Source organism: Asterias amurensis, chromosome 9, assembly GCF_032118995.1.
Source record: "Asterias amurensis chromosome 9, ASM3211899v1".
In the NCBI taxonomy this organism is placed as follows: Eukaryota; Metazoa; Echinodermata; class Asteroidea; order Forcipulatida; family Asteriidae; genus Asterias; species Asterias amurensis.
Window position 1 is genome coordinate 10680767 of NC_092656.1, and position 21129 is coordinate 10701895.

The 21129-nt window shown below is 39.0% G+C and overlaps 1 protein-coding gene across 2 annotated transcripts in view; it reads right to left on the reverse strand.

The window, feature by feature from the left end:
- Positions 1-21109, reverse strand: part of LOC139942018 (BDNF/NT-3 growth factors receptor-like) — a 92981-nt gene extending 71872 nt beyond the window's left edge. For both annotated transcript variants that reach the window (XM_071938685.1, XM_071938684.1), the window contains exon 1: positions 20280-21109. In XM_071938685.1, the coding sequence (XP_071794786.1) occupies positions 20280-20563 (284 nt within the window). In that variant the 5' untranslated portion in view covers positions 20564-21109. The remainder of the gene's footprint in view (positions 1-20279) is intronic.
- Positions 21110-21129: the final 20 nt, after the last annotated feature.

A 21129-nucleotide genomic window follows, 5' to 3' on the forward strand; every position in this document is an offset into this window, starting at 1 on the left:
CGAATAACTCGGTCAGAGTTTGAAATGATTCCAAATCAAAATAGTTTGCATCTGATAAACACTTGTTGGACTGATTTTACCATGGAGGGAAACGAACTTTAACGATACGTACTCCCGTGTGGGGATAAAGAATAACTGATGCAAACTGCCTTACCGACCAAAACGACGCTGGTTCAAATGCTACATGATATCAATATGATGGCCTGACGTTTAGCAGCGTCTTTCTCAAAGACTCTGCCTAGGGTTATAACGTCAGGCAGTGCACTTTTTTGACAAATCGTAGAGTTGACTCAATAAACACCAACCAATTATACAAGAAACATGGAACAAGTGCAGACCACAGAAGCAATCATAAATTTTAAATTTACGCAAACCGCAAATTTGACACTCACAAAACATTCGGTATACAAAATGTTGTTAAGAGGTATGTGTGTGTGTTGTTTACTTCAATATCTGTTTTGTTTACCTGCATATCTGTTGACGTGTTTTCCATCGGTGTAAGCCAAAGCCGGTTTACAACTTAGTGTACATGTACAATCCATTTCCAAATTAACGGATTCCGGCAGTGGCTATACGTCCGGATCGCTGAAAATGTCCCTTGAAATTGCTGCCACCAACGGCCATAGCCGAATAGCCTATAACATACATCGTGGCCTATAACATACATTTCCTATAAAATTATTGCAACGTCGCCACAGCCCGAGTTTTTGCCAACCGAGGTTTGAAAACAATTGAAAACCACAAGTGCAAAGCAAAAACAGATGACCACGTTTTGTAAAATCAATAATGTCACACAAATATTCAAAAATAGTGTTTAATGTGATGGAAACAAAGCTAACATAACCCAATATTTCGGTTTGCTATTGCTGTATAGGGCACTGCGTTGAGGAAAAAGCAGTCAATCTTCACATGCGATACAAACATGAACACTCTCAAATCATCCGGGTCAGAAGTGACCTGGAATCCGGGGTCACATAGAGCATTGACCCATTTATGTGTCAGTATGGTCCATTTGGGTCAGTATGACCAACTTCTGGGTCAGTATAACCAATTTATGGATCAGAGTGACCCATTGGTCAGTTTTACCCATAATCAGAGTACAGAGTTTTAAAATATTTCATATGTGCCTCTCTAATTGTTTCTTATAAAATACCGAGAATTAACTTATTTCTAAAATAAAACATAAAAAAGAGAGAGAGAGAGAGAAGAGTGTATACAGTGCCTTTCGGCTCCAGTGGCCTTAGCAAAGTGGAGGGTGACACCTCTGAGAGTTGAAGGTAAAGTCACCAAGACTTCTGCTACAGAAGGGTTTCAAGTCGCAATTACAATGAGAAGGGACTCATGCCTCCTCTCCCATCCCCCCACCCCACTGCCCCTCTCCTGTTAACACGCAGACACAAATACATCCGGCGTTGTGTGTTAATTGTTGTTTTTTTCTAAATGATGCCATCCTCCGAACGGATATGATAACATTGTCATCGGAGTTCCATCTACTTTATGTTTTCAATCCCCTTCTCGTTTGCTAATTCTTCCATTACGTCCGAAAATAGACTTGTTGATGCATGATGCAAGGCTAGGAAACAGTGTCTGTAAACTCCCGGCTAAAATTAGAGGAAGAAAAAACAACGATGTTTTTAAAGAAATTTCACTGGATCGGTAAGGTTAAAACACATCATTGTTTAGTTTTAGTCTGAAAAATTACTAATATTATGAAGTTTTTATGAGCATAATTGTTTATCTGTGGAATATTTCCATTTGAAAGTTAATGTTCGAGGGAACTGTAGGCTATCTGAAAAACTAAGGTACAAGCAAGGACAATCATAATGATTACATGCTGGAAACTCTTCCTTTTTTTTCTGTGCACGGTTTTTCACTATTTTCTCCTGACATACACAACGAAAGAAGCCCACATTTTAACTAAGTCATTATTTCATGTATATGGTTTCTCACACAAAACATGAACACTATTTGACGCTGGTCAAAGAAAAGACGCTGGTCTTCTATAAACAAATACGGGGATAATACGGGGATATTTGTCAGCAAGTGAATATTACGGGTTGAAAAAATAGACACTGTTTTGTTTTTCCAGACAGACAGAATAAGAATACCTTATGCATGCCCTGCATTTCACCCCTTGTCACCACTTGCTAACACTAACCATGCACTAACAGTAACAGTGTTACAGAGGCGAGTTACTTTTTAAAGCAAAGCACGTGCTTAATGAGCCGTGAATAAGGAACTGGGCCTATAATTAAGACGCAGTGCCGTGCAATCATTACTGAACAAACAGTGAACCCCCCACGTAGGCTGTTGGACAATTTAGGCTTCAGTAAATTAGTTTGAAAAATAATACCCCCTAATGTTTTATTTATGTTCTTCAAATGTACACCGTATGCACCGGCAATCTAGTATAATCCTACAGTAAATTTACAGCGTACAATAATTACATGGTACATGTCATGCTTGAATTTTTAAACATGTATATTATGCAGTACACGTTGTTGGAGGTTATTGGACGGAAACGCCTAATAGTAGTAATATGACTACACATCATCAGCTACGGGCTATAATAATGCAATTCCAATCCCCTACAATCTAGCACCAAGGCCATAGTCAGTGAATAAATCTAGCTGTTACATAACAAGCTTGCGAGACTCATGGTCATGCCATAGTGCTATGGCCGTACCATAATTCAGTCTTTCTCTATATATGTGTGTTCACATGCAGGTTGTATTGAAAGCTGTTGTTGAAGGACCCCCACAGACAGCGTGTACAACGGTAATGCCAATGTATGTTTGGGACAGTATATTTTTACATCATCAAACACTCTTTTCAACACCCCTTAACATGAACAGTCTGGTCGGCTGTTGCTCAATAAAATGTTCCCAAAGTTGTCATTTATGCCGACTGCCCGAAAGTCATGCTCAGTGTTCTCTGACGATCTGTTCACTACTACCTCGTGTTGGTATTTTTCAGTTTGAAAACAACGAGTTGGCCTCTCGGGACGACAACACAATAGCAACACTAGTCACTTGCATCTTGTGCATTATATAGAAGAGTTTGCGGTAACACCATGTAATAACAATCTCTAAATGAGTTGGGTGGTTCTGACATTTAGAGATTGTTATTACATGGTGTTACCGCAAACTCTTTTATATCTTATTTCCACCCTGCAAAGTTTCAAATCCTCTTTATCTTGTGCATTGTTGTTTATATGTTAAAGGCACTGGACACCTTTTGTTAAATGTCAAAGACGAGTGTTCTCACTTTGTGTATCCCAACATAAACATAACATAACAAATCTGTGAAAACTTTGGCCCAATTGGTCATCGAAGTTGCAAGGAGAATAATGAAAGAAAAAACACCCTTGTTGAATTACTTTGTGTGCTTTCAGATGCATAATAAAATACATCAGCTGAAGTATTTTATTAATTAAGTGATAAATTACCTCTCACAATGTGTTATGACCGGTTGCTTGTTACCAATTAATACGTTTTTATGCTCTAACAATTTTCTAAGTAATTACAAGTAGCGTCCAGTGCCTTTAATGTTCAATTTCAGAATATGGATTGTTTTCTGTTAACCAATAACTTATGCACGAACCATGACCCAGCCAAGGCCAAACTCGTGTATTTTATGTTGTTCTGAATTATGTTGCTGTGGCAATTGCACGTGCCTGTATCAGCTATATAACTGACAACACAATCAACATATCATCAACCTATTGTTTATGGTATTATAAGGACAAAAAAACATGTGGAATGTTCATATGTCTATTGTGTTCAGCTATTGTGTTTATACAAGGTTACATACATGTAAGGTGGAACACACACACCCTTTTAAAAATGTTGTTATTATGGAGTGTTGATGTCTTTTTGATCTTTCGTCCGAATGTGTTTGAAAAGAAAGAGCAGACAGCTGCAATACAGACAGCTTCTCTGTGTGTGTATGATGATCCATCAAATCTATCATGGCCAATTTTGGGGTCAATCGTGTTCCGGAATCTGACTGAAAAATTACCCCCAATGATCAAAATCCAAGTTCGAAACCCATTTTTACTACTGTCCGGGTTACCCGAATAAGAAATGGGTCAGGCCAACCAAAAACCGGAATCTGGATTCTGGGTAAATTCAGATCAAAATCCTCTCGATTCTGATCCGAATACGGCTCAATTCTGATCCGAATCCGGGTCAGTTCTGATCCGGGAGATTTTGAGAAATCGTATACAGTTTCCTGCTTCCATGTTTTTCAATATTAAGGTTGACAACAAAATTTCTTTAAAATCTACATTGCTGGATGAATGCAGTGCATTAAATATAACATAACAAGCAAGATTTTCAAGTTTGCTCATCAGAACATGGGATCGATTGGTTTATTCGTACAGAATCGGGGGCAGATCTGTTTAATGTCATGGCAGAGTTGGTATATGGTGAACATCTACAAGTGCGTATTGTCTTCGTGTTCAATCAGTTTGGCCAATACTGGCTATTCTTTCTGTAACAGATCCATCCAAAATGTTGGATGACGTCCAACAATTTTATTAAAGCAGAAGTCTGTGTTGTAGTTCACCACAAAACATCGTCAACAACTGGATGGCATGGAATTTGCACTGATGTATTCAAAACTCTCCAAAAAACTGCCCCAAAATATAATAAAATATGTCCAGTACTAGTTAATGATTACACGGACCGTAAATTCTCAAAGACCACTCGAAAGTTTTATGCGTGGGAAGCTATTAGAAGTCGCTCCTTCCAGTAACGATCATTAGAGATCGAGGGGGTGGGTAGGTCTGGTGTAGACTGCCGTCAAATCGGTATAAGATACTCGACAATATTCCTACGCTTTTTATCGACAAAATGGGCGCGAAAAAAAAATAAGAACACGAGAATAATTGGTTTCCCTGTATGCTCATCCATCGACAAACAATAACCACTGGCGACTCCGAGTCGCGATTTCGTGGGACGGTACAAATTCGACGGTCGCCGCATTGGACCTTGTTATTGTCTTATATACTTGGTATGAAAAACAGGTAAATGTAATTAATAATGCCCGCAAATGACGAAGCTGTTTTGCGTCATGCATTGATCCATGTACGCTAGACTGATTTCAAGTCGTTTCAGTAAAACTCCGTTGTCGGAACTTTTTACGGAACAAAACTAGAACATGTAATATAATTGCCCTTTGACTGTATTCTCAACAGGCCTGATTCTCAACATACAGTTTTGAAAGACAAGAAAACACACAGATCTCTTGAATGAAGGATTATGAAACTAGCACAATTATTCTTTCTTTTTACTAAATAGGACATGCGGAATTATACGTGCCTTGTTACGGGGGGGGGGCAACTTGTAGGCAATCAACTGCAGTGTATGCTGCAGGAACTCTGTGGTTGCGCATGAGTAGTTTTTCAATTAATGTCTTATATTACGATCCCTGAGAAAAATAATGTGAACTAATTGTGAATTAGCTCTATTCTTTGAGATTGCATGGAACTGGTCTCGTGTGACATGTCCCTATCCCTAATTACAGTGGCCAGATATTGTAAGAATTCAAATAAATAGTATGAACACAATCAAGATCAAATTAGTTAACAAATGTGACTCTGCCACTCTTAATTTATCTTTAAGGGCCCTCCAGCCACTCTTTCGGGCATTGGAAGTTATTGCAATTAATTATTACAACTGTTTACATTACTCATGTAGGCCTACAATTAGCCTTGCACGATCGTTAAGAAGGAATTTCAATTTGTGTATTCAAGGGTCTTCTATATAGATTACCCTTCTAAAATCCAGGGTTCCGCGTGCCAAAGAGAACCCGACCCATGAATGGGTCATCCTAACCCAAAAGCAGCTTAAACGAAGTCTGCTTCAGTTTGACCCAATAACTGGTCACTTTGACACAAAATATTCAAGGTCATATTGACCAAGAAATGAGTCAGGCCCCACGGGAGACATCGATCCCGGACAAAATTCTAACCCGTTTTTCATAACATTAGTCTTTTGTATCTCATTTGGGGTAAGGGGTGGGGGTTCTTCATGGGCTTTTTTAATGAACACTTTAGAAACCAGGGTCAATTTCACAAACAGTTAGACTAGTCTTATTTCGCGAGTTGCTCGTCCGAACTTAGCACTAGCCTTAAGCTTTGTATCTCTCCTAGGACTAGTCCTAAGTTAGGACTTCGACCCGTGGGCCCAACTTCATAAAGCATAAAGCATAAAACTTGCTTAGCACAGAAATATATCACTGGACAGAAATAGGTTACGGGCCAAAGTACCACGCAGTTTAAATTGCTGCAACTCGGTTACTTCGCAATTTTTGTTTAGCTTAATTTGTTAAGCAAAATTATCTGCTTTAACACTTATGGAATTGGGCCATGTTTACTCACTCAAGATCCCACAAATAAAGGACAATAATAAGTGTCCGATCCCTCACACAGTCTTATCAAATTGACAATTCCACGGTTTTTCACAATAACAGTGAAATAGCGCCTACTCTTAAGAACAAGTGCCAACTTAGGTCATAAAAGAAAACCGCACAGGCAAAGAGTGACAGTAAATCTAATCAAATTATTGTTTAGGTGAGGCGACATTTCAAAAGCTTTCCCATCTCGCAGGGTCTTGTCTTACAACTCATCTAAAAAAAACATAAAATTGAGACGGGCTATCACTTCGTTTATATATCAACGAAATGAAATTGCACGCCTGACGAGAGCCTAGGAAACTCTTTTTATACAAGCAACATGATATTCCACGGTAGCCCTACATGGGGGAACGAATCTAAAATGTCTTAGAGCATCGGAAATTAAATCTGCTACAAATGTCAGCTTAGAAACTTAATTTATGTCCCCCCACGACGAATTCGATTACACAAACTTGAACGGTACTATAATCAAACGAAATCCAGCAGATCTTGAGAAATCGGAGATGTGTCTTTTGAAGAGAAGGGATCCGATAAACAAGATGATGGGCAAAAGATACAGGCATAAATCAACTGCCTTTATACATTGACAGTTTTGTGAAGAGAGACAATCAATCAGACAGGCAGACGGACAGGCAGACAATACAAAATCACAAGAGTGCTATATGACGAGCAAATTCATCTCTTGAAAATAACATTTTAGGAGTTTTGTTACAGCAAAACAATTAACCTTTTCTGAATGAAAGTCGGCCTACTCGGTTTTCGAACCGCACCCGAGGCGTCAAAGATTGATGCGTAATTTGTTAATACAGTTACAGTCATCAAACCATTATAATAATCGGTAAGTTTTGATTGTCTCGATTTGATAAATGTGATGAGCGGTATTCTTAAATACGCGAAAGACATCGGCCCAATTTCAATCAGAGCCTTCTTAAGCGGAAGGAATGCTGCTAAACCATTCTTCTGCTAAGCAGAAATGAACAGGATACCAGGCACAAATTGTTTTTGTGATATGGTAGTTTGGCAGGTAACCTTATTCTGGTAACGTAATTTTGGTATGATTTTACAGGACAGCTACTTTGGGCCCTGACCATCGCAAATCGCAATTAGTTTTAAAAGACATTCATTAGAGGCAAGATACAACACAGTCTTTTGAAGAAAAGAAAAATATTAAATGGTTTACCAATCCTTCAATAAACTCATGCACCCGTCAAAACCAGCAGGAATGTTAAACAAATCGAGAAGAAAGTTTCAACAAAAAACAAGCATGGCGGTTTGGGGTTTTATGATTTGTGAACTAATGGGGACCCTTTAATAGTAAACCGCAGACAATAATGGGATGAATGTTAATTTTTAAAAGTTTGTATACTAATCTTTGACAACTTTGAGTTCAACTTGCCATCATGTTTTTTCCCCATTAGGGGTGGGTGGTTACCTAAGTGAAGGGTCAAAGAACGATGAGTGTGAACTTTGATTCAAATTTGAGAACATTAATTACAAGGAAGTACCTTTATTTATGCTGGCGTATATTTACTGAGTATTTTGTGTGCCGTCAAGTGCAATGTTAAATCCATTACGAACTTCTGCTGACAAAACAAATATTGACAAACACTGAGACAACTTCAGGTAAATACATATTGTGTATATGGTAAACAATACGTGAGATGTTTCACTGGTGTAATCAAAACGAAGTGGTTGGTATGCGAAGCAGACTGGTCCTGCAGAACATGTATTTGGTTAATAGAACCTGCGATATCATTGGCTACACATCGTACATTTAACACAGTACATGTACAATCATTTCATGATGTTTTACATGTAAACGCAAACGTATGAATGCAAGACCAACGTCAGATAATCAGGCTCCTAACCACTCTATCTAAAAGAAACTTCCGGGTCATAGTGGACCCACATTCCGGATGGCGCCCTGACCAATTTCTGTGTCAAGACGACCCGAACACATGGTTACAAAATGGGATTACAACTAGGATTCTGCGTCACTTTGACCCATTTATGAGAATTTATGGGGCATTTTGTCACTTGTTCTGGGTCATACAAGGGCGTTTTTTTTATAATTCAGATCAAAACTCGGATTCTGCGTCACTTCGACCCATAAAGGGTCACTTTCATACAGATTCCGGGTCAAATTGACCCATAAATGAGCACTTGAGTATAGCTGCAATAATATGCAATACATTTGCGCCACATCCGGAAAACATAAACACACCTTAAAGCCACAGAATGTTGCCAGAGTGCCGATGAGGACGGCTGATGTTTCAACCATCTTGGGAAACATTTCCACCTCTCCATCGTCGTATTGATTCTAGATTTGCCTCTTGTTATCGACGGATGTGCCCTTTTCGCAACTAGTTGAGAAGTTATCGGCCGTGCATTCCACTTGAATTGTTAAAATGTCACAATGTGAATTCGTTTGTAGGAGTCAGACACGCAACAGTCAAGCAGCTCGGCAAAACACATTAACCAAAATACCGTGTCACGTGTACTATTTGTGACCTATATCCAGCTCAGAGAAGTTTTTACGCAATATTTTCTGCTTCAACCAGAGGTCCCGTGTACTAAGATTTGAGATGTACGTTAAAAAAAAGGAACACATTTTCGTGGATCCGATAGGGGTTAAAACCGATGTTTCTGTATCACATAGCACGAGCCCCAAAGTTACAGTTCCTCGGGTTTACGAGGGCAACAATGGCCCTTGTCATGCTAGCTTGGCCCCGCGGTTGTTTTGACAATTTCGCATGCTTTGCGTATACGCGCTCAGGATTTCAGACGAGAGGGTTGGAGCCTGAAGCCGAATCCAAAGCCGGAGCCTTGGTTGCGAAAAGGGCCACAGATTAAAGTTCACTTTCCTCGGTTTCACAGAAACAAGCAATAGTAATCAACAACTTGAACTAGAAGAATGTGAACACAAAGTGTGATAAGGATGTGTCTCATTTCACATTGTAATTAATTGCATTCAATAAAGTAGAAACTCGAAACCCTCAGGTACGAGTATAGAATTTGACACTGAAAAATAGGTAGGCGTTCGTAATCACCTTCACCGGGACACGATATAGTCCCACGTTGCATTGAGTGACGCACATGGTTCCGGACGGCCACTGTACTTATCAAAAAGGGCGCTCAAGTGCGCCACTCCACTGGCAATCCACCGTGTATTTACGACACCGGAAATACGTCACTGCGCAAGGCGAGTGTGTATAAATGCACGTCTCTTTAGTTATACGTTGCACACCCCGGCGAGCTCAAGGTGTGTTGTTTTACCGTAGACAGCAAAATGGACGAATTATCGTAAGCACGTGCTTTAAAACGTGTTTATTATCTTTAATTGAAAAGTCCTTGCCAAGACAACAGTGTGGATTTCCTAGCCTAATTATGTTGATTTATCACCTCTCTATTGGAAGTGTACGAAGACTATTTCAAGGCATGGTATATAGTGATATTTTTGTAATTGTCAAAGACAGTAATCTTCACTTGGTGTAGGCCTATCCTAACATGAACGCATAAAGTAACAAATATGTGAAATGTTGACAAGTTTATTGAAGTCGAAAGAAAAGAATGAAAGACAGAACAAACACCTTTCTGCGTAGAACTGTGTGCTTTCTTCAATAAGATGCCTGTACATCAAAATTTCGGGTGAAAATTACCTCTTTCTCTTCAACTATTATAACTTCAAAGGGGTTTTTTCTAAGAAAGTATTATAACATCAACAGCTCTCCAGCGTGCCCTTTACCAAGTCAGATTTGTGGTCATCAACTTGAGGAGTAATTACCAAAAATGCAACTTGTATGCCTTTAACCATACGGTCCTAACCTTGTCAAATTTCATTTAGAGTTGGATGTTAATTTGACTTTCCCCAGTCGCATGTAGAAAGCTTGAGACCAGTAAGTCAACAGTCCATTTTGCCAAACTTTGATGAAATAGTCTGCAGTGCTCTGATCAGTGCCCCCTCAATCTCGGTCCGTCGGGGTCCGACTGGGGAAACTTTACTGTCTGTTTGTTATCGGTCAATTTACATGGTCAGATGCTATCTGTGACGGACAAACGTATTGCGCTCATCTGCATGCACGTAACAATGCAGTGTCACCCTAGCCTTTTGTCAAGGCGTGGCATGGACAGCTTCGCAGAGCCGCTATCCCAAGCGACTGGACGGGGAGACCACCAAGCTGTCCAAGCCACAAAGGCCTCGACAAAAGGCTACGCCACCCCATATTTGCCTCTCCCCCATACTATAGAGTGTTCTGCTGGCCACACTTCTCTGGCTGGCTAGTATGTTTAAAGGAACACGTTGCCTTGGACCGGCCGACCGTGTTAGTCGACGAGGTAAAAGGAAAACCGTGCAATTTAGAGGCATGTTTGTGTGGATCATTGTATTCTACCTTTACAACATCTTTCTACCCATATGCATTTTATAACAAACGGCTGAGAATGCGTTTCAAAGACCAACTCGACCGATCCAAGGCAACGTGTTCCTTTACAGTATATCTAACATGAAACAATGAAATGGACTATACAAAAAAAGGTGACTAACTAGTTAAATGACAAGGTGATTGGTCCCGTGTATAAATTGGAAACATCCTAGTGTCCCTCTTTACGTTTGGCAACAGCTCCCATTTGGGTATATACACACTTTCAACTGGGGTCCTTCACCCAACTTGGAACCATATAGTGATACTCTTTCAAGGGTCCCAGTTAAATGTGTATCCCCAACTCACATTCACTGTTTTCTGCTAAACAGATTGATGAAATCGGGCCCTGGTAGTCTATTAAAGTTGCCTGAGCACATAATATAAAACCCATTGTATCACTGATTAGCCAGCCAAAACAATGGAAGTCAGCAAACAACAATAGACATACCCAAGGACGGAACCTGCATCAAACATCGAGGTAATGATTGTATGTATGCGAGCAGGACACCTCCACATTTTTTAATTTGTTTGTCAGAACTTGGACAGATTCGTTTCGGGTAACTTTCTGCAGAACCATGGAGAGTTGTCATTGGGGTTATTGGGGTGGCGTCATGTTTTAGAAAAGAACTTTTCTGTTCATGTCAAAATGTGTAGTGTATTCCGGATTCTCGAAGCACGACGGCTCGAATGAAGTGTTTGTTGCACAGCGCTGGAAAATACGTCGGACCGTACGTACAACTTGGCAAACTGACACCATCTTTAGTTGTTTTGCTGCATCCAGCAGCAATACACCTGGTCGACATTGCCGGTGAAAATGCAAGAAAAAAACTTTTTCAAAACGTACAAACTACTAACGACTAGGACTTGAATGTACTTGCCTGTACGTGTGTTCGATGTTCGATCGAGGCAAAGTCTTCCTCGATTGACGTCACAAAAGGGGTAGGCGGAGTCACCCCCACACAACTTTATTTAATTTTTTAAACTTATAAATCGTTAAAAACAATTACTCAAAAAATTACTTTATTGTTCAGGAATATATACTCTAATGTTTGAAGAAAAAAAAATTATATTTCCAGGTGCCTTTAAGGCACTGGACACTATTTGCATAAACACTTACTTGGTAACGACCAATGCGGAGCTGGTAGTTTAAAACAATGTGAGAAACGGCTGCCTCTAAAGTGAACATGGACTTTGAAAAAGGTGTACTTTCTCACTCAAACAATAAGATTTATTGTGGGAGCATCTGAAAGCACACAAGTTTGTGGAACAACGGCGGGTTTTCCGGTTTTTTTTCTTTGGGGGGGGGGTCGCTATTCTCTTGCAATTTTTTTTTTTATTGCGACTGATGACCAATTGAGTTCAAATTTTCACAGATTTGTTATTTCAAGCATATATTGGAATACACCAAGTGAGAATATCTGGTCTTTGACAATTACCAAGAAAGGTGTACAGTGCCTTTAATATCGTCTGGGTAATATAAGGTTAAACCACTCTTGATCTACGTTTAAATCCCATCGAAAATATTTGGGGTGGTTTAACTTGCCAACCTTTCCACTGACTGGTGCCAATCATCCTGAATAACACTCATACGTCTATCTTAGTTGATTAACCTAATGCCCTGTTGTATTTCATATTGACCTCATTTCTCTTGTTTAATAATCCGTAGCACAGAGCTGCCACATTTTGCAATCATGGATTTTGTACCCACCCCCCCCCCCCCCAAATAAAAATTGTTATTTAGAATTACATTCAGCATAAAAGGGAAAACTTTTTTGGGGAAAAGGGAGATTTAAAGGCAGTGGACACTATTGGTAATTGTCAAAGACTAGCCTTCACAGTTAGTGTATCTCAACATATGCGTGAAGTAACAAACCTGTGAAAATTTTAGCTCAATTGGTCATCGAAGTTGCGCGAGATAATAATGAAAGAAAAAACACCCTTACCACACGAAGTCGTGTGCGTTTAGATGGTTGATTTCGAAACCTCAAATTCTAAATCTGAGGTCTCGAAATCAAATTCGTGGAAAATTACTTCTTTCTCGAAAACTATGGCTCTTCAGAGGGAGCCGTGTCTCACAATGTTTTACACCATCAATCTCTCCCCATTACTCGTCACCAAGAAAGGTTTTATGCTAATAAGTATTTTGAGTAATTACCAATAGTGTCCACTGCCTTTGAGATTTCACTAATTTCTGTCGCCTCTCCTGCATCTATCCATTATAATATACATGCACCTATACATGACTGCCATCATTTGCACCTGACATTAAATAAGGACATTTGTTCACAACATTCAGTGAGTTACAATTACATTCAACATAAAACAACCAGCCGGATTTTCAAATTTGCTCATCAGAACATGGAATCAGAATTTGGAAAATATACTCCGCGGTAGAAAGGTTATAAATCTCGAAAGAACATAATCTCTGTGACAAGTATGTATACACACATGGTGTTACCCCAAACCATAGAACATGGAAAGATGGTTTATTTTCAGGGAGCTTTCTCTGGACTAAGGGAGAGTTTGCAGCTCATCTGCCATTGTCTTGGTCTTACGCCGCATCTGGAATGAGCGTTGGGCTGTGCATATGAACAGGTGGTCGTGTTAATATATTAATAGTAAACTGAAACGAATTATAATGCACTCCTCAAAACCAATGATGATTTACCCTTGAGACTTATCATGTATTAGGATGGGCGTTCTTATAATAGTGTTTTGTTTGCACACACACACGCATCTACACAAACCTAGTATACTGGTACATGAGTTGCGGGTCCTTTAAAGGCATTTGACACCTTTGTTAGTTATTGAAGACCAGTATTCTCACTTGGTGTATCACAACTTATGCATAAAATAACCAACCTGTTAAAGTTTGGACTCAATTGGTCATCGAAGTTGCAATATAAAAATGAAAGAAAAACACCCGAAGTTGTGTGCTTTCAGATGCTTTATTTCAGGACCTCCAAATCTATTTCTGAGGTCTCGAAATCAAATACGTGGAAATCTCGAAAACTACTTTACTACAGATGAAGCCGTTTCTCTCATTGTTTAATACTATCAATAGCTCCCCATTACTCGTTACCAAGTAAGGTTTTATGCTAACAATTATTTTGAGTAATTACCCAAAGTGTCCACTGCCTTTAAAGACAATCGACACTGTTGGTAGTTGTTGAAGACCAGTATTCTCACTTGGTGTATCCCATAAAATGACCAACCTGTTAAAATTGGTCATCGAAGTTGCAAGAGAAAAATGAAGTAAAAAACACCCTTTATGCACAATATACCTGTTAGGCTATTATAATACTTCAGACCTGAAGTCTAACAAAATTAGTGAGAATTATTACCTCTTTCTCAAACACTACGTTACTTCAGAGGGAGCCGTTTCTCACAATGTTGTATAGACCGTTGTCGTGCTGCCACCATCTTGGTTTTGTTCCCTATTTCCAGTAACAGTAATGAATACTATTGCACACCAACATGGCACCAGACTATTATTTCGTCCAGCCTCAGTTTAGTTACAATGAGTTGAAATGGAGTACAATCAAGATGGCCACACCGTGATAAAGGTCTATCATATCAACAGCTCTCCATTGCTCGTTACCAAGTAAGTTTTTATGCTAACAATCATATTTTGAGTAAAAGCGTACAGTGCCTTTAAGGGGGGGGGGGCGTTCTAATAGAGTGTTTTGTTTGCACACACACGCATCTGCACAAACCTGTTATAATATAATAACATGAGTATAGTGATTCCTTTAAGAGATTCCACACCTTACCAAGGACAAATGCAGATGAGCCTGCAGATTGTGAACAGTTAAATGAAACGCCTCATTGAAAGAAAAGGATAAGCCGTGTGTCTCGGAAATGCCTCATGTTTATCAGACAACAAACTTAAAATTTCGAGGTCGGACAGTAGCGCTTACACGCTCGAGTCCTCTTTTAGTTTGTATACCCTGGCTATATAGCACTAATCAATAGGCAAACTCGACCATAATGCATCAACGGATGGGCCCCATTCATCGGCACGTACACAAAACACCAGTGTGTAATCCATGCTGTGTAACACCATAATACGTAACCTTGCATGTTATAATAACACTATACGTCTTTATGATCGGAAGTTTTATAATAGTCTTATTAAAAAAGCGCGGGAAAGCAATGAAAGGTTGTCCAGCAATGTGATTGAAGCCACACACTGTACTGAGGTGGCTCGGGCAAGTACCAATATGTAACACCAACACACGCTTTCCAAGCCAGACACAACAACAGCTGAGCGGGGATTAGGTACATTAATCGCAAACATTATCCCGAACGAAACTGAAAATAAAACATGAAGAATAAACATTGAAGATGAACACACAATATAGGATGTAATCAGTACGTTTGATTAAACAGAAGGATGATGACGTCAATTTATGACAAACAAAGTGCGTCTGACCTAAATCCAAAGGCACATGTTGACGAACTCCAGTTTCGTTTTAATGTATTGGCATAAATCGAAAAACATGAAAACCCTAAAAATACATTCGTCGTGGTGGGTACAAACCGGAACAGCTACGGCAGGGTCCCACGGGTCCGAAAAGCATAGTCGGTTGCCATGAAAATGCCACAATTTGTGGGCTTTAAAGATAAATTGTACAAAATTGGTACACGGCATAAAAAACACATCATTATTTAGTTTGGGTCTGAAAGCTTACTGATAGAAAAAAATCATTAAAAAAATTTTTTTTTACTTGAAACATCTCACTCTTTCAACACAAAATGAAGTCATTATCGGGAAACTGTATGCCATTCTGAAACCTCAAGAAATGAAACAGCTGCTTTCGGTTGTTACAACCGAAATGACAATGTGTTTACATTGGTAAATTATGCTGAAAATTGTACATGGTCATTGCAATTTTTCTCCTCATTTGCACAACCAAATTAAGCCTTAATTTTCACAGGTTTTTGAACAGTGCGATCCGCGATTATTTTGTCAGCTCTACCACTACTGTATAATATATTTAAAGGCAGTGGAAACTGTTGGTAATTACTCGAAATAACTGTTGGCATAAAAACTAACTTGGTAACAGCAGTTGAGAGTTGTTGATAGTATAAAACATTGTGAGAAATGGCCCCCTCTGAAGTAACGTAGTTTTTGAGACAAAGGTAATTAATTTTTTCACTGAAATATTTGCACACAACTTCGTGCGACAAGGGTGCTTTTTGTACATTATTCTCTCGCAACTTCGACGACCAATTCTGAGTTTAAGTTTTCAACTGTTTATTATCTTATGCATATGTTGGATACACCAACTGTGAAGACTGTCTTAGACAATTACCAGAGGTGTCCAGTGTCTTTAAAAAAAATCTTCAGAAAACAATTTCGTCAAGTAGGCCTATGTCAACACTTGCAGTGCACACTCTTCTTAACTTCCCTCAATACTGTGTTAAACGGATTCAACATGTGGGCCAATAGCACAAGTGAAGCAAAATCAAAACGTTAGGAATTTGAACAAATAAACACAATTTGGAACGTTCGACTGTGAACTCAGGAGGTGTGGTTTACAATCACGTTTGATACATGAGTTATGAAATAACCGGTATTTATATACTCACCCCGGTCACAGGGTTATGAAACGTTATGCAGTCGTTCACATCTAGGTCAATAAAGTATATTTGCAAACACCTATGTAAACTTCAATGTGTCGAGCTCGACTTCACACAAGGTGATGACATGTGGACAATGATGATGCAAAATATTGGTTGATTGATTATTAGTTTGTGTATTTATTTTTTCACTGAAGTATTGCTATTAAAATAGCAAGTCACCAAACATATTTTGTTTTTGAAGGAAGTTATTTTGGGAGGAGTGCCATCGAGAGTTGGTTTATTTATTTATTTTTTTTCACTCAAGTAAATACGTTGGCTCATTTAGTTGTCACTCAAGCAAATACAGCAAGTCAAAAACCAATGGTTTTGAATAAAATATTTTCTTTTTGAGCGGAGGGCCATCGAGAATCGAGTAGGTTTTTTTTTTTTTTTTTTTTTTTTTTATTGTACAAGTATTGATAGCAAGTCATGAAACAATGGTTTTGAAGAAAATAGTTTAGTTTCTAGTGGAGGGCCATCGAGAACCGAGTTGGTTTATTTTTATTTTTTTTTTATTTTTTGGTATAAAATAGCAAGTCATAAACAATTTTTTTTAAGGAAAATTATTTCTTTTGAGCGAAAGGCCATCGAGACCCGAGTAGGTTTATTTATTTTTGTCTTTAAGTATAAAATAGCAAGTCATAAAACAATGGCTTTGAAGAAAATAGTTTAGTTTCTTGCGGAGGGTCATCGGCGAGTAGGTCTATTTTTTATTTTTTTATTTTTTTTCAAGTATAAAAATAGCAAGTCATCAAACAATTGTTTTTGAAGACGATCATTTACTTTTGGCGGAGTGCCATCAAGGATCGAGTTGGTTTATTTATTTATTTGTTCACTCAGGTAAAATAGCAAGTCATAATACAATGGTCCTAGAAGAAAATAACTTATTTTGAAGGAGGGCCATCGAGAGTTGAGTTGGTATAGTTTTCACTAAAGTAAATAACCAAGTCATAAAACAATTGTTGTTGAATACAATTATTTATTTTAAGCGAAGAGCCATCAAGAATCAAGGTGGTTTATTTATCTTTCACTCAAGTAAACAAAAGTCATAAAACAATGGTTTTTAAGAAAAAAGTCTAGGTTCTAGCGGAGGGCCATCGAGAACCGAGTTGGTATTGTTTCTCTTATAAGTATAAAATAGCAAGTCATAAAACAATTGTTAAAGAAAATAAATTATTTTGAGAGAAGGGCCATCGGTACCTCGTAAAGCGATGGCTCTTGTGGAAGAAGGGGTACATTTAGGACAAAAATACGAACGTGGATTTACAGAAGGCGCTTCGCTATATTAATGTCGGTTAGCATAGAGAATACAGCACAGGACATGGTGTTGTTGTTGTTTAAGCCTATAACTGACGCGTGGATTTTGTCCTCACTTTTAAAATTCGTCAAAGTTGGCACTTTAATTTTTCCCACGAGAAGCGAGGCGTATCTTTTTAGTTTGAGCATTTAATGAACAACATTGAGAAATGGGGGGGGGGGACCACGAAGAACTACTTAATGGTGAAGTTAAAACCTGAACCTAAAGAAAGAAAGATGGAATCCTTAAATCACTCGAAATCAACCGATTTTAAATCAAAAACAATTACGCAGCGTTGTGAAATAACCAAACAAACCAAAAACAAACACACATCGAAGTTCGCTATGAAATAACATCGAAGTTCGCTATCGACGAGCGCCGATCCCGAAGCCGCAAATTTCGCGGACTAATACTCGGTCATCAGTTACCTGGCAACTATGTGTTGTTGGCAAAGAAATTTGGAGTTATGATATTATTTTTGATTTATGACTTGTCAAAAGGTGAAGACAAAGCAGGGTAGTGACCGGATAAGAGTCAAATTGTTGTAAAGTGCAAGCGTATGTAATTGTGACATTACAATAGAGTGGGGGGGGGGGAAACATGAACTTTGATAGTAAAGTAATTCTTTCTATCAAAGTTACAAATAAATTGTTTTCTTTTTAAAATAGGCCTTTATATTATGTTTTTTGTTTTGTTCGTTAAGTTAAGTTGATTATAAAGAAAGTGTCAAGTAATTATACATAATATTTATAATAATGTGAGGGTGTGTTTTGAAGCTTCACGCGAAAGTGTGGACATGGTAACAAAAGAGGTACACGAAAGGTATAGGGACTTGAAACACTATGTGGACCTACCATGTCCGCACAGTGGGGTTTTTATGTTGAAGAACAGGGTTTTCTTTAAAGGCAGTGGACACTATTGGTAATTACTCAAAATAATTTTTGGCATAAAACCTTACTTTATAACAAGTAATGGGGAGAGGTTGACAGTATAAAACATTGTGAGAAACAGCTCCCTCTGAAGTGACGTAGTTTTTGAGAAAGGAGTAATTTTTCACGAATTTGATTTCGAGACCTCAAATTTAGAGCTTGAGGTCTCAAAATCAAGCATCTGAAAGCACACAACTTCGTGTGACAAGAGTGTTCTTTCTTTCATAGTTATCTCACAACTCCGACGACCGATCGAGCTCAAATTTTCACAGGTTTGTTATTTAATGCATATGTTGAGATACACCGAGTGAGAAGACTGGTCTTTGACAATTACCAATAGTGTACACTGTCTTTAAGTGTACACAGGACAACTTTAGGAATGAACACAGAGCTGTGAGAACGTTCTCTGTTGAATTTTCATACGACTATTAGGCCCTAATGTTGTTGTACATGTAGGGCAAGGCGCACTATGCCTTCTATGCGCATTGGAGAAGTACAACAGCCTTGGAGCTTATAGTAACCCGTATATTATTTTATGTTGATTCTTTAATCAGAAGCCTTAATCAGGTGGAACTATACGTGATCTCAAAACAAACAGTAATTATAAAATTGGGGCGAAATTGTAGACAGAAACAAAGTGTCATACGATTTGATTGTTTTTACTTTCATGTTCGAGGCATACGTGGGTGGGGCGTGTAGGGAATCAACAAGCCTATGCGTTTTCATACCCACACACCTTTGGTCATCCATACGTCGGTTCGGGTCAACACTCACTCATTGTTTTTCCTTGATGCATTAATTGCATAATTTACAATGTGAATTATGACAGAGCGATGTGGTTAATGTCATTGTGTGGATGTGGATTAAGTTTCCTTCGTTGTCGACAACAGGAAACCTTCAAATTCAAACAGTTTCATTTTCACACGCGATGATAATTATTACACACGGGGGTAATTAACAAAACATACAAGAAAGGGATATATTAGGAATACCCTGTGATGAGATTTTGTGTAAGTGGAAATTCCTAAAAACTGGCTTGCAGCCCAGAGTTTCCCCCTTGGTGAAGACCCGGAACATCTTCAATGTTTACAATTTGAGGAGGTTTGAAGACTCTGTGCGTCACCAGATACTATGGTAAAGGTTTTGAAATCAGGAATATTCCCTGAGAAATCAGTTAATGAATTAAATACATTCAAACAAAACCATCTGGTTTATTTAGATGATCTTCCCATCAAGGGAACTCTGCAAACCCACACATGGGGATATAAACATCCACAGCCAATATCTCCTGTTCATATCCTATTGGTTAAGCATCTATGATTATGAAGTGCACAATTCAAGAAACTCGACAACACTTAATATTCTATAGTCTTAGTCATGGTTAAATCAGCGGTTAGTTTTGTATGATTCGAACCCACAACCTAACCTTTTGATTGCAAGTCCTGTAGTCTAACCACTGGACCACAATGACATTTCATTTCGTTCATTACCCTGCATGCTCCACCCACCCCCCCCCCCCCCAACACAAAAAAAAGGGGGAAAAATAGATCATGATTAAATTAAGAAAAACAATGATCAACTTACAGACTCATGAATTCGTGAACGGTAGTATTATCCAATCCATCGGTGGAGAATGTTGTCATGTCATTTCCACGGGTACATTCAATGGATTTGATATCACCGAATTGGCATGAACACGACTCGGGGCATTTACGCTGCGACCCGGGGTTCGCTCCAACCACCGCCCGTGACAAAGCCGCAACATGCAGGAAGATGATCAACACTAACAGAGTCCTCATCTTGCCTGCTTGCTCCTGGTGATGGTGATGGTGATGGTACAGCTTGAAGGAAGATGATGAAACGGGCATGTCCACACAAGATGACCCCTCGTCGGGTTTGTTTACTCAAATAATCCGTACGTGCCGTGTTGATGTTGCCGATGCGAGTCGCTGCGCTATGTGTTGCTCCCGATCTCTACAATAGATCTCCTCCATTTCTTGTCCATGGATCTATCGAATAACATTCACATTCTTGGCTTCGAACTGACTTTCTACAAATATGTCCTCCTGCTTCCCTTCTAGAGTATAAGACAACCTCCCACCGTACGGGAAGACGTTGCAGTCTTAGCAGCAGTAATTTCCCAAGCGAGTTGACAGGCGCAGCACATTTCACACTCCCACTATACCGCGGCAAGCTGTCACCTTCAAACGACAACCACGCGACCTTGATGCAGTTGCATATTAACTAGAAGCTTTGTGCATAGGGTATGAGCTGGCCTAACAGGTCATGGCTTTACTGTCTGGCTTTTAAAAATACGGTCTCTGCCTATTTGTACTTCCTGAAGATGCGCTGTTTTCAACATAGACCCGCTAGAGTAAATGTTATAAGAGCATGCACAGCTACCTCTGTTGACACGAATGAGCTACACTCGAAA